At 35.8% G+C, this 14,794-nt stretch overlaps 1 protein-coding gene across 2 annotated transcripts; it reads left to right on the top strand.

Annotated features, from left to right (window-relative positions):
• Positions 1 to 3,094: 3,094 nt before the first annotated feature.
• Positions 3,095 to 14,239, top strand: LOC108668682 (uncharacterized protein KIAA0754). 2 transcript variants are annotated; one of them, XM_047879564.1, is made up of 7 exons: positions 3,095 to 3,157; positions 6,720 to 6,829; positions 7,400 to 7,578; positions 9,448 to 9,554; positions 11,079 to 11,182; positions 11,904 to 12,151; positions 12,230 to 14,239. In XM_047879564.1, the coding sequence occupies exons 2-7, from the start codon at positions 6,722 to 6,724 to the stop codon at positions 13,263 to 13,265; spliced, it is 1,782 nt and encodes a 593-aa protein (XP_047735520.1). In that variant the 5' UTR covers positions 3,095 to 3,157; positions 6,720 to 6,721; the 3' UTR covers positions 13,266 to 14,239. The 2 variants fall into 2 exon arrangements, with proteins under 2 accessions (XP_047735520.1, XP_047735521.1); XM_047879565.1 differs by lacking the exon at positions 3,095 to 3,157 and having other exon boundaries at positions 6,763 to 6,825.
• Positions 14,240 to 14,794: the final 555 nt, after the last annotated feature.

Raw genomic sequence — 14,794 nt, forward strand, 5'->3', positions numbered from 1 at the left:
TAACTGTAATATTATTTTTTATCAGTCGGGTTAATTAACAAAGTCTCATTGTGCCACCATTATTTCGGTAAATTATCCAATTAACAAAGTATCATTGTGCCTTCATTATTTCGGTAAATTGTCCAATTTACTCGAAAATTCAAGGATGAAGTGAAAGATTTTTCGTAAACCCAGTGGCTCGAGCACGGAGACCAAACAAGCATAACCTCACCCGACGGACGCTCCAGCTGCACTGAGAGTGAGAACTTCAGCAGTGTTGCCAGGTTTTTTCTTGGCAAGAATACCAGATTGCCCAGCTCAAAATACCAGAAATATACCAGAAATTCTATTGTTCAAAAACAGACTAATACATTCAAATTTTATAAAACTATTCAACAGAAACTTTGGATAGAAACAGAAAAAAATTATTTTCTGTACGGTACTGTGCATTCATCTGGCTTGACGATAATTAGCCAAATTGAACACGTTATATTTTTTCATTCTTTTTGGAACATCTTGACACTTTTCTTTTCCTGTGTTTGATTACATTGACAATTTTTCCTTTTTTTTATCACAGTGTCAGTGTGGCACTTCTTCCCCTTCGCTCAAGATGAGCAAGTCACGGAAATAGGTCATCTTCATTTTGCTTATTTTCGTACATGCTTGCACATTGCTTTAATCTAACAATTTCGGGTTTTATTACTAGTTGCGGCTGAGCAGATGGCTTTTGGTCCGAATAACGGACTCCAGCACCTTAGTTGAAATTTTATTTCGTAGCTTGTTTTTCACATAGGTGACTTGTGAAAACACTCGCTCCACGAATGCATTGGAGACAGGTCAAAGTAGACAAGTGAATGAAGTGAGGCAGTAGGCAGCCAGTTCCATGAATGGATGATGATTTTCAAGATCAGTGAAATATGGAATGGCACCCCAGAATTCTAGTGACACTCCGATAAGTGGCACTCTAGAATTAAAAAACCACCAAGCAAAAATGGTGGAGCTTGCGTTGCAGAGTGATGTTGTCGGTTCGACAACCTCACTCGTCCTAGGCCATATCATCACTGATCAGTAATCAATCAAGGATCATCACTCTCGTGCTTAATTGCACTAAGCACTTTTGTTAGATGTTAAAAATTAGATTGGGGTTATTTCATCAAGCGGTAAACTTGCGGTTCTAAAAATGGTGGGAAACCTCTAGTCGCGCCGCTCGGAAGGTAATCTATATAATCACGCCTATGCTGGAGGAAGTTAAAACTTCAAAGGTGGAACCTAATGCGGTAAATTTGCCAGTAAGTCAGAAAATACCAGAAAAATACCAGATTTAGGCAAATATACCAGATCTAAAATATTCATACCAGACACCCTCTGAAAATACCAGATTTGTGAAATCTGGTATAGAAATATACCATCTGGCAACGCTGGTGAGAAGTATTTGAGAAACACGTGGCGATGTGCTTGAATTATTTTTTTAAACGTGGTAAATTATATTAAATGATGTTATTAAAATAATAAATGTGGTAAACTAAATCTTGCACTATTATACCCAGCTGTTCTTTCTATATATAGGAAAATCAATGCGTGATGCGATTTAAATTTAAAGGTTTAATTTATCAAATTTGAGCGTGGTAAGCTTGTTATAAAACTGAATAAGTTGTCTTCAATTATTGCTCTCTTATGGGCCTCTTCTTAAAAGTTCCATTATTCCAATGGTTATATAAGGTTAGTGATGAATCAATAATACATGTGTTGGACACCGATGGGAATGAAATAGAAAAAACATTTGCATTTTGCTAAAACACAAACTGTCTAATATCCACAATCAGTAACGTTTTCAATCATCATATTAATAAATAAGTATAGTTTGGTTAATTGCATTCGTATGGAATAAATATTAATGTTTTTAAATATATACTCCGAAAAATAAACGGGTGAGATCGTCACCCGCAGAGAAACATTTTAAATAAATAGCTTCACTTCTAACTAGGTCAGGATTGATATTGATTCTAAAAAAATTATGCATGGGAAACATTCCATATAAATATTTGTTAAAAATTAAATGTCGAAATTCGTGCCATGAATGTAGTTGTGGTTTTGTGATCCATGACTTCCGTGTAATATATTTTTTCTGAATTGTTTAGCTGGATTTTTATTATTATTAATATTATAATTATTATTATTATTATAATTATTATTTGTCGCCGACGGTAGATAGACGTGTAGATGTCGCCGACGGTAGATAGACGTGTAGATGTCGCTGACGGTAGATGGACGTGTAGATGGAACGAAGAGGTCTGCTGTTGATGATGAACGCAGTCGTCTTTTTCAACGATCATGAATTTCGTCCCGCAATGAGCTCAATTCTCTCTCGTGAATGTTGTTCCTTTCAGCCATGAATGTTACGAACCAAGCTTTACCCTTCTCATCTACCAGTATTTCGCATTTCCGTGCAAATAAAAGTCGTTTTCTTTCAGTCACGACAAATCTTCAAGTGAGTTTGTTTCTAAAGAAATGATTTTTTAGGGCTCAACTTTGCACAACTAATGCAAATTAAATTATCCTCGCTAGCTGAGATCTCTTCGGAGAACTAGCAACTTTATTCAACAAACTTATTGATGACTCACGCGACTTATACGGTGTATTTGTTAAGATGAACCATGGACCTGCTTGAAAAGTTTGATTGTTTTCTTTCTGGCAATCACACGAAATTTGGAGTTACTTCGATTTAATACATTCACTGAATTTTTGGTTGTCTGAGTAATAAGTACAGCGACAGAAGCAATGTGCTGTTAACGCACGTCTCCGCTCCTCTGTTAAAAATTTCGTCAAATTAAATATTCTACTGAAATGTTTCTTCCATGATAGTTGAAGAGGATGGGACTTACAAGATATTATAAGACACTAGAATTTTTTTTATATATTGAGACACTAGAGATAATGAGACAGCAGAATTGTAAAAATGATATAAGATAAGTCATTATGTGTGGACAATCATGGTTGAACTAGTTCAACCACGTGGACAGTATTTTAGTTTAGTCATTAGGCAAAAATTCCAGCAAGATCCGGGTTTTAGCTCATACCGCGAAAGTTTAAAGTCCGATCACTCCGATTATTGTCTTGAAATTTTCGTGCCTTGACTGCCTTCTAGTCGGAGCAGTTTACTAGGTTCTACGCGTTGCCGGTAAGTCTGTTTGTAAGGTAGGCTAACTAAGGTTGAATAATCAATAACCAGTTTCATATACACGCATGAAATTGGCTCATGATTTTGGTAATGTTGCACAAATTTCTATGAAAGAAGTTCTAGTAATTATTTTCAGAGGAGAAGTAGTCCTAGCGACCTAGCCTCCTAGGTAAGAGACTTGGTAGATTTTAGAACTCTTCAGCTTCTATTCTATCATGCGCGAACGCTGGCTGAACCGCATACCGGTACCGCCGTTACCGCGTAGGCAAGCCTACCTTAGTGTTAGTGAGGACCCAGTCACTAGAAGTGAGGACTAGGTAGTCTGTACTCAGTAGAGCAGATATTTTTCGCTCCTATTTTAAATTGTGAGTGATGTGATTGTGATTTGTGTGGTTTCTAATTATTTATTTGTTTTTGTAGAATTTAATTGGCATTAAATTTCAATATTCAGAAGTTTTTGTTCATTTCTTTATTTTATTGCATTTCTTGAGATAGGCTATTTTCTTTTTAAAATTTTACTATTATGTTTCCTTATTTATTGACTTTGATCAATATATAATTGCTTAAATACTTCTGCTATTCATAGTGGCAAAGCAGAAGATTTTTTAGACTCTCCCTCAAGTTCATTTTTGAGTCCTACAAGTAGACAAGCTAAGTATCATGGATACCAGCATTATAATACATAAGAAATCGGTGCAAATCTTGAGTAAATAAGGAAATTAAAAATGAACTGATTCTAAAAAACCTCTGGTTTGTCACTATGCTGCTATTTAGCCTATTCCTCTCTCATTCATGTAATTGATTAATTGAATATGTTTGATTGGAATCTTTGCCCATAGGAATAGGATTCACTAAGGATTGATAAATTCTTACTCTACTATACCAGGATTAGAATTTTCCTACTTGTTTCTGAATTCTCGCGGCTTCAACGTGACAAATTTTTGATACATTTGGAATCTTGCGGGCTGCGGCTGCCAGCCTGATTGTGCATTTTTGTCAACAATTATATAGGGTAAATGCGGTATATTCCAACACATTAAGGACGCATCGAGAAATGAAAAACTATAAAAAAAACCGTATGCGTTATGTAAGTTCTGTTGCCTTCACGTGACTCTCAAAACACTTCACTACGCGTCAGCAACGATGAAACGTCACAAAATGTTGCCATATTTATTAAAAAGCCTTTAGAATGGAAACCTACCAAATCCCTATATTCCTGTCTCTTATACACATCTAGATGTGTATAAGAGACAGCTACAGAGTCTTATATATGGTAATTTTAACTTAATTTCCAAGCCAGTCAATATTACCCCATCAGGGCTGCCATTAGGTAGTCACATTTCCCTCATTATGGGGCGGCGCCCCCCATTTGCAAACTATGACACTTTCCTCAAGTTTGTCATTTGCATATGTAACTAGAAGAGTTCTACTACAATGCACCAAAACCTGGAGTTATTTGGAGTTATTTTACCAAAAAATAAAATTGATTTTACCACCCAGTCAAAGAAACCCCAAGAGCTGGGGTAACAAAGACCATCACTTTTTTTAAAATTACATAAAGACTATGAGAGGCAGGAGCCAGCAATTTATGGTGAGTGAAGCTAGAGTATAGACCTGTATTTTGCATGTTTCAATTCAAGTTTAATTTAGCTAGTAAGAAAATGGCATCATTTATAAGAAAAAAAGTGGTCTAAGTTACCCCTTTTAAGGTATCCTTTACTATCCACAGACTAAAACACTTACACACAACATAACTGATTTCTGGACAAGCTTCACTGCATCCTGTTCCTTCCAGCATACCAGAAACTTTACTGTGTGCGCTTTTGGTCTTTCAGATTTCCAGTAATTTCAAAGTTATTTCTCATATGCAATAATTTCCATCCAAATGTGTTGGCAAGATCTTCTGAAGGAGTAAATTTTGCTGCTGATGCATTGCCAAAGATCTTGTGATGTTCACCCACTTTCTGCACAGTGGATTATGCCCAGATATTATGCTATACTTAAGTTTTAATCTGGAATACTGGAAAAATGTGTTGAAAATCATGGGTAAAAACTATTTACTAATTAGCGATTATTGAAAATTACAAGCACAAATGTGTCAATTTTCTTGTATTGTTTAAGAAATTTTGCAAAGGCTTTGTAAATGGACAAGTTGGGAAAAATACTATTTTTTTCTGAAATACCGCAGCTCTAATATCACATAATTTTAGTAGGTATGAAATCTTGCTGCTCTAATGTCAAATATTTTTGGTTGATTGAAAAAAATTGTAGTTTGCACTTGCAAACATGTTGTTTCATATGCAATACTTCAATACTACTGCCAAAATATCCTGCAGAACGCAATGCTAATTATATAAATGTTTTGTTGAAGATTGCATAGGTGCCGACTTGCAGTCACATCAGAGCGGTAGCAGTCAGACTGCATTATCATGTGTTCAGTTGCCACTAAAGTGAAGATGAATGTTAGTGTTGCTGTGTGACTCAATTGACTGTTTTTTGGATAAAATTAGAGATTTAGGGTATCACATGCACAGGACTTGGTAAATAAATTTGCAGCTTGTAAATGGCTCTTCATGGCTGAGATGTGGAGTTAATGGCTTGAAGAAATGGAATCACGGCTGGCAGATCCATAAAACCATGGCTCAAAAAATCCAGTCATGGCTCACCTAGTAGATATATTCCATGCCTTGTAAACAGGCAGAATTAACTGCAGCATAGGCATTTTTGTCTTTTATAAATCGTGGATGGCTTCTGCCCAATTTTCCTGAATGCTTCCATGTCTGTTATTTATTAATACCTAATTCTTTGATAATTTTTTTAGCATCTTTATGCTCCTGCCACTCACTTGTGCTTTACTGTTGGTTTGCATTCATTCCTGTTAGTGCTGTTACTATAAATATCTCTAAATTGTGCAGAATTGATGTAAATTGTAAAATATCAGAGAATCCAGTAGTACTTATTTTTTCCGTAATATATATAATTCATTTCATTAATGTACTGTAAAATGGGGTAACTGAGACCACTTTCTTTTTTATAAATGATGCCATTTTTTTACTAGCTAAATTAAACTTGAATTGAAACATGCAAAATACAGGTATATACTCTAGCTTCACTCACCATAAATTGCTGGCTCCTGCCTCTCATAGTCTTTATGTAATCTCAAAAAAAGTGATGGTCTTTGTTACCCCAGCTCCTGGGATAACTTAGACCGGGTGGTAAAATCAATTATATTTTTTGGTAAAATAACTCCAAATAACTTTCAAAACCTGGAGTTATTTAACCAAAAAATAAAAAAATTGGAGGGGGTACTCTGACAGGCTTTAAATAATTGCTTTTTTTCATGGGTCACATTTTTAATTTTTTAACCTATTAGATATGCAAACTTTTCAAATCTTTCTACTGTGTTATGTAGCCTCAGTATTAGGCCTTTAATGCCCATTGACAAAATTTTTCTATGTCAAATAGTTTTTGAGTTGTGGGGGTTTTTGTTAAAAAAACGAAAAGTGGTCTAAGTTACCCCGCCGGTCTAAGTTACCCCATTTTACGGTACTATTTATTACAGGAATGGCAGATGAAGCTGGGGTGGAAGACAAGATGTCATCAGAGGCTCTAGCGACGCTTGCTTTGCGGCTACAAAAGAATGCCAGTGAAACACTCAGATTGATTGAGTTAGTAAGTTTTTTTAAATGTCTCTTAACGGATACTTTAATGCCTGGCATAGATCCATATTTTATAATTTGACAATTTGGTATTAATGCTGTAGGTATATATATGTACCTAGGTTCTTATGAGTTTCATATATTGTTGTTTAGGTATTGTACACACACACACACACTTATTGTACACACACACATTGTACACTTCACACACACACACACACACACACACTTCCACATTACCTCTCAGGCAAATAATGTTGTTGAAATGGTGATCATGAGTTGATTTCATTTACACCTCATATGATTAAGTTCTTAATTTTTATCTGGTTGTTGAATGGATTTAGCTGAAAAGACACAGTTCAATTCTTCATTATGTAGGTAACCGTATATAATTTATTTAATATTTTTGTTGCCTTAAATGAATTTGCCTTATTGTTAGGTTCCTTAGTTGCAGTTTGTATAATAATTCACATGATGGAAATTTTTTTTTTTTAAGAATCTCGCTTATGTTAAAATTGAATTTCAATGAATAAATCTTATGTTGATATTACTGATACTTTGAATAATTCACATAATATTGCAGTCGTGGGAAGGCTACACCTGTGCGGGGCGCATCGGCCATGTCAGCGAGATGCGACAGCTGCACGCAGAGTTGATGTCAACGTCAGAGCAGCTGACACAGCACCTGCACACTGCGCCTGACTTCTTGGTCGGCAAGCAGCTCGCTGTGTCGCGCAGGAAGTGTCTCGAGGCTGCCGCCAGGTCTGATCTCAAACAAACCGCTCCCACAGCAAATAATTTGCATGCCATGTAGAATCTGCCATATAAAATCTGCTGCAAGGTCTGATCTCGAAATAACTGCTCCCACAGCAAATAATTTGACATATAAAAATATGGTTTGATTATGGGGTGTGTAACACCATGGTTATAAAATATAATTTAAAGCCATATAAAAATCTAAAATCTGCCATATAAAAATCTGCCGCCAGGTCTGATCTCAAACTAACTTCTCCTACAGCAATTAATTTGCATGCCATATCTTAATTTTTGTGAAGATTGTGTTTTAAACAATTGGCTTCATGAAGATTGTGTTTGAAAGAATTGGCTTTCATAAAGATTGTGTTTGAAAGAATTGGCTTTCATAAAGATTGTGTTTGAAAGAATTGGCTTTCATAAAGATTGTGTTTGAAAGGATTGGCTTTCATAAAGATTGTGTTTTAAAGAATTGGCTTTCATAAAGATTGCATTTTAAATAATTGGCATTTCATGAAGATTGTGTTTTAACATATTGGCTATCATGAAGATTGTGTTTTAAATACTTAATTAACTTTCATAAAGATTGCATTTTAAATAATTTGTTTACATGAAGATTGCTAACCGTATCGTTATTCATGAAAGTTGCATGCTACCTATAGTAGGTATGTATATCTGGGTATTGTAGTGTTGGCTCTGAAGAATTAGTGAAGTTTAGCCTGTCATTGATTCTTAAAATTTTTTTAACTTGTTAACAGGAAATTTGAAATATGGCTTTTTGATAAGATCGTCTCAAAACTGATGTTTATATGAAACTGACTTCTTCCACCATTTATAATTTCTATACGGTACTACTCAATGTTTATGAATATTACGTTCTGAAAACTTCTTTCACCGCAAATCATTCATGTGCCGTTTTCTTTATTGCTTATGAGAATCTTGTTTAGCGATTGTATCTATAATTGAATTGGTTATTAATTTTAAATTGTACAGGTACTTTAATACAAATTACACCCATACATTGGTGATACCACTTCATGTGTTGTAAGTTTGATTTTCCTGGAACCTTTGCCTATTGTTATTACTACGTAGAAGATACAATGCTACATGTAAATATAAAGCGTTTGGTTGCGCTGATAAGGCTTGTTTTTAAAGTTATTTGTTTAAACAGCTTGATTTAGCTTTTAGGTAGCAATAAACAGCTTAATTAATTTATTAGGTATGGTAGTAGTAGTAATAGTGGTCAATTATTCAATTTTTTTTTATTTTTTTTACTCCATGCTAATTGGAATATAATGCATTCTCTGGTCATTAATTATACGTGTTTCTATAACTTTATTTGTATACTATTTAGTGATAAATAACGTTTTTTTGCGACAACCATCTGTGACTTCCATGATATTGAAAAATTTTATCTTTATTGGAATGAAAGCGTGCGCTGTGGGCTGAACCGCATTGCTATAGATGGTGTTTTTAATATGATTTTTTTCTTAAAATCGGTAAAAATGTTTTGTGCAATGGACTTTATTGGTGGCATCTAAATATGGAACTCATAAATAGATACATACTTTTGAGTCAGGTTTAATTTGAAATTTGTTCATCTTGTTTTGCTCATCATCAGCCCTTGATCAGGTTGCATTTCATATTTGTAAAAACATACAACTTCACCTCTCTAAAACCTGGAAATATTTTGCTCGCAATGGACCAGTGATGATTTACTTACTCAAACTGTGATGGAAGCTACAAACTTTTGCCTAGTGGTCACTTAGCTAGCAGATTTCTGTTTACTTTTCTTACAACTATTTATTGACAATTCATCTTAATAACTAACTATTTAGTGTAGAATAATTTGTATTTATATCATAAAATTTTGTGCAGAATTGAAGCTACGCTTGCCGAGAAGGCATTAAACGCAAGGAAAAGGCGCTGCCGCTCTCAGAACTGTTGTTATTGCTCAGCCGTACAGTCCAGCGATGATCAAGATGGTAAGATGGTGGATTATTATAAAATTATGAATTATTGCAAAACTGGGGATTATTTTGGAATGATGGATTAAGATGAAATGGTGAATTACTCTGAAACAGTGGAGTTTCATTGAATGGATTGTTGTGAAATGGTCAATTGTTGTAAAATTATCGATTGTTGCAAAGTGGTGGATTGTTGTGAAATGGTGGATTGTTGCAAAGTGGTGGATTGTTGTGAAATTATCGATTGTTTTGAAATTGTCGATTGTTGTGAAATGGTCAATTGTTGTGAAATGGTGGATTGTTGTGAAATGGTGAATTGTTGTGAAATTATCGATTGTTGTGAAATTGTTGATTGTTGTGAAATGGTCGATAGTTGTGCTATGGTCTATTGTTGTGAAATGGTTGATTGTTGTGAAATGGTGGATTGTTGTGAAATTGTTGATTGTTGTGAAATGGTCAATTGTTGTGAAATGATCGATCGTTGTGAAATGGTGGATTGTTGTGAAGTGGTGGATTGTTGTGAAATTGTTGATTGTTGTGAAATGGTCAATTGTTGTGAAATGGTCGATTGTTGTGAAATGGTCAATTGTTGTGAAATGATCGATTGTTGTGAAATGGTCGATTGTTGTGAAATGGTGGATTGTTGTGAAATAGTCGATTATTGTGAAATGTTTGATTGTTGTGAAATGTCCGATTGTTGTGAAATGTTCAATTGTTGTGAATTGGTCGATTGTTGTGAAATGGTCGATTGTTGTGAAATGGTTGATTGTTGTGAAATGGTCGATTATTGTGAAATGTTTGATTGTTGTGAAATGTTTGATTGTTGTGAAATGGTCAATTGTTGTGAAATGTTTGATTGTTGTGAAATGTTTGATTGTTGTGAAATGGTCGATTGTTGTGAAATGGTCAATGGTTGTGAAATGGTCGATTGTTGTGAAATAGTCGATTGTTGTGAAATAGTCGATTGTTGTGAAATGGTCGATTGTTGTGAAATGGTCAATTGGTTTGAAATGGTTGATTGGTTTGAAATGGTCGATTCTTGTGAAATGGTCAATTGTTGTGAAATGGTCGATTCTTGTGAAATGGTTGATTGTTGTGAAAGGTGTATTGTTTTGAAATGGTTGATTGTTGTGAAATGGTCGATTGTTGTGAAATGGTCGATTGTTGTGAAATGGTCGATTGTTGTGAAATGGTCGATTGTTGTGAAAGGTGGATTGTTGCAAACGGGTGGATTGTTGTGAAATTGTGGATTATTGTGAAATGGTAAGTTATTGTAAAATGGGGAATTATTGTGAAATGGAGAATTTTCGGGAAATGAGGGATTTTTGTGAAGTGGTGGATTATTGTGAAATGGTGAAAAATTTCACAGACCACTTAATGATCTTTAGAGATAAAAACAACAAGGATATGTTAACAGGTACTACCCTATATATTGTACAATGTAGTACAATACGTGTATGTACAATGATAATAGCTGTCAATGTACAATATGTGTATAATATTTTTATCTACCCTATAAAAACAACAAGGATATATTAACAGGTATCAAGGATGCCAGTGACGACGCGGCGCAAGATGGGACGTCAGAAAGTTATGGACTGAGACTCGGTCCTGACGGTTCATCTAATGCTTTTTATCTTATCCCGGTAAGGTCCTTTAATTAAATACTTGTTCATGTGATTTTCTATGCCATTTTTTATTATTTTCTATATTATTACCTGTAATATGCCATACAACTGCTCTCTGTACTAGGTATATTCTATAATTTCTAAATGATTTGCCCAAATTATTAAACTGGATTTTTACTTTTTTATAAGGTACTTATTTTTTATAAGTTGAACTATGTTCTTTAAATTTCGAACTGACGATGGAACTGGTCTAAGAAACGTTCTCCATTTTACCATACGTAGGTATATAATATACCTACTTGTATAATACCGGATATATATCTATATTATGTTCAGCTTTTTACATGTGTATTTTATTTTTCACCAGTCAATTATATTCATACCTAAATGTCTGGTAACAAAGAAAAGTGTCAATAAGGAAAGGGTGGAACTTTTGACCATGGATATACATGCATTAAGCATCGTCTGTGCTCTTCATATACGCAGCATCAGTAACTATTGTTACCATCAGTAGACGAAGGCTTCATTTTTGCTAGATTTAATGTGTATACCAATACTACTAGTATTAATGAAAGTGTGTTAATGATAGTCATAATATTGATAAAAGTGAAACGTATACCTGAATTAACACTCCTGTATTTATGCTCATCATAATGTACTAGTGAGTGTATCAAAGCATTGAGACTATTGATGTATTACTAGTGTATTATTAAGTCCTATTAATGCTCAATACCCTCAGGGCGAGGCGCCTACCGATGACAGGGCACCGCTGCTGCCGTGGCGTGACGACGGCCTTGCAGCGCAGGCGCTAGGGGCGTCGCCCTCAGATTCTTCACCGCCGCTCTCCCCCAGAGCATTTAGTCCCTCGTTTCCCTTTAGTCCCTCGGCATTCATCCCTCAGCCTGTTAGTTCCTCACCTTCTGTCTTTGTTAGTTCCTCAGCTATTGTCCCTGTTAGTCCTTCAGCATTCATCCCTCAGCCTGTTAGTTTCTCACCTTCTGTCCCTGTTAATTCCTCAGCTATTGTCCCTGTTAGTCCCTCAGCATTCATCCCTCAGCCTGCTAGTTCCTCACCTTCTGTCCCTGTTAGCACCTCTGGTTCAGCCTCTCAACCTGTTTGTTCTTCAGGTTTCGTCCCTCAGCCTTTTAGTTCCTCAGCTTTCATCCCAATCCCTACCAGTTCCTCAGGTTTTGGCCTTCAAACTGTTAGTCCCTTAGGCTTAGTTCCTGTTTATTCCTCAAGTTTCATGCCTGTGCGTTCCTCAACTTTCGTCCCAGTGCCTATTGGTCCCTCAGGATTCATGCCTTCGCCTGTTAGTCCCTCAGGTTTAGTCCCTCAGCCTGTTGGTCCTTCAGGTTTTATCCCTTTTCCTGATCACTCTTCCATTGATCCGTCTCTGCCTGTTCATATTTGTATTGATGAAAAGTGGTCCCTGCCAGATTACTTCTCTGATGACCTGCAAATGCCAGATCTTTCTTCTATAGATCTATCCTTTCCTGTCCAGAGGACTGAAGATCCATCCCTTGTTCAAAGCACTGTTGAACCGTCCCTCTCTGTCCAAAAGACTGTTGATCCTTCCCTTCCTATCCAGAGAACAGTAGATCCGTCCCTCCCTGTCCTGAGGACTGTTGATCCGTTCATCCCTATCCAAAGGACTGTTGAACCATCCCTTCCTGTCCAGAGGACTGTTGATCCGTCCCTCCCTGTCCAGAGGACTGTTGATCCGTTTCTCCCTGTCCAAAGGACTGTTGATCCGTCCCTTCCTGTCCAGAGGACTGTTGATCCGTCCCTCCCTGTTCAAAGGACTGTTGATCAGTCACATCCTGTCCAGAAAACTGTTGGTCAGTCCCCTCCTGTCCAAAAGACTGTTGATTCATCCATGCCCACGCAAACTGCAGATCCGTCATTTCCTGTCCATTTATCCGTAGACCCGCTGATGCACCCGTCTGTTGATCCATTATCACCCGTCCACCCGTCTCTCACCCGCAATTTGACTGCAACTGTCAAATATTTGTGCTCGTCGGCTGTCTTGCTCAGAGTTGGATTTTTCTTGCAGTTATTCATAGCTGCTTCCATGGTGTACTTTTTAGTTAAATCCTGACGCATTAAAGTGTTTACTATGCTTTAACACGCATACCTCTACTTTATATCGGTCCTCCCTGTTATTTACGTTCTTAAGATCATGACTTGTATTTCTCTTTTATCAGGATCAATGTGCCTCTCGGCCATATGTTCTTAAACCATTCATTATGTTCTTTGAGATATAGCAAGCTCTTCTGGAACCAATTTCTTTACTGGAAATGTTAAAAAAAAAATTGTATTCCTAGGAAATTCTTATTTCAGTGATGCTTTAAGTGGAGTTGTTATTAGCCAGTAATTCTTATTTAATTAACTGGTCTGATTTTTTAAATTTCTGTCTTCAAAATAATTGTGGAAGAGGAACTTTCCTGTGTAGTCTTTGGTTTGATCAATGCTCTACAGTGCGTAAATCGAGTTTTGAATTAATTAGTTCGTATTTCCGCACTTGCCCCTTAACTCATCGAGTTAAGATATTATGGCACATTACATATTCATAATAATTACTTTTCCAATTTTATTAAATTTCAATGTTCTAAGAGTGCGCACTTCAAACGATGCACAGTAAACACTGAAATACGTTAGACATGGTGTACGGTTATGACTGTAACCTATTATTGTAGTTTTTTATTTACTTCCATCCTGAATCATTCCACTAAACATATCATATTGTACGATCCTCCTGCTATATTCGCCAGCAATGTTTTAGTGTAACATTCCACTTATCATTGCCACAATTTTTAACAATGATGTGGAATTGCCATAGATTTGGGAGCAATATATATTAACTTCACAAGTTAAACTTTGCTAAAACTAAAGTTCAACATAAGTGCTTCATTCTTGAATATAAATATTGACATATAGTATAGTAAATATCACTGCATTTCTCACTGATCTCTCCGATGGCTGTGATTATGGCAATAAGTACGTAGCCGTAGTTCACTGATGGTGTACAATATTACTGTACTAAGCTCCTAATTTTTTACTCGTTGATTCATCGCACTAATTAACTAATAAGGGAATATTACTGTACTAAGCTCCTAATTTTTTACTCGTTGATTAATCACACTAATTAACTAATAAGGGAATATTACTGTACTAAGCTCCTAATTTTTATTGTACACTTAGGGAGCTGTTTGCCAATAACTGTTTATCGTTGATGCATCACACCAATTAACTAAGAAGGGAAAGGGAATAAAAAGAAGGGAATGAAGCTCTATTTTAGCTCAGTGTTTGCTTGTCGTATGTAGACTATAGCTTTTAGTTTACATTTAATTTGAAGATTTTTCATGAATTGAAAGGGCGATTTTTATGTCTACTTGAGTTGCCATACTTATAAATGCTTCAGATTGTGATCATCTTCTCTCAGGAATGCTGTGTTACACTGAGATTATTGTTCAAGTCGAGTGATAGCTTTAGGAATTCTGTGTTACGTATTGTTCAAATCGAGTGATCACATTAGGAACGCTGTGTTACAATGAGATTATTGTTCAAATCGAGTGATCACATTAGAGATGCTGTGTTACTATGAGATTAATGTTCAAATACACTTCG

The sequence above is a fragment of the Hyalella azteca genome, unplaced genomic scaffold (genome assembly GCF_000764305.2).
Source record: "Hyalella azteca isolate HAZT.00-mixed unplaced genomic scaffold, Hazt_2.0.2 contig3348, whole genome shotgun sequence".
Classification (NCBI taxonomy): domain Eukaryota; kingdom Metazoa; phylum Arthropoda; class Malacostraca; order Amphipoda; family Hyalellidae; genus Hyalella; species Hyalella azteca.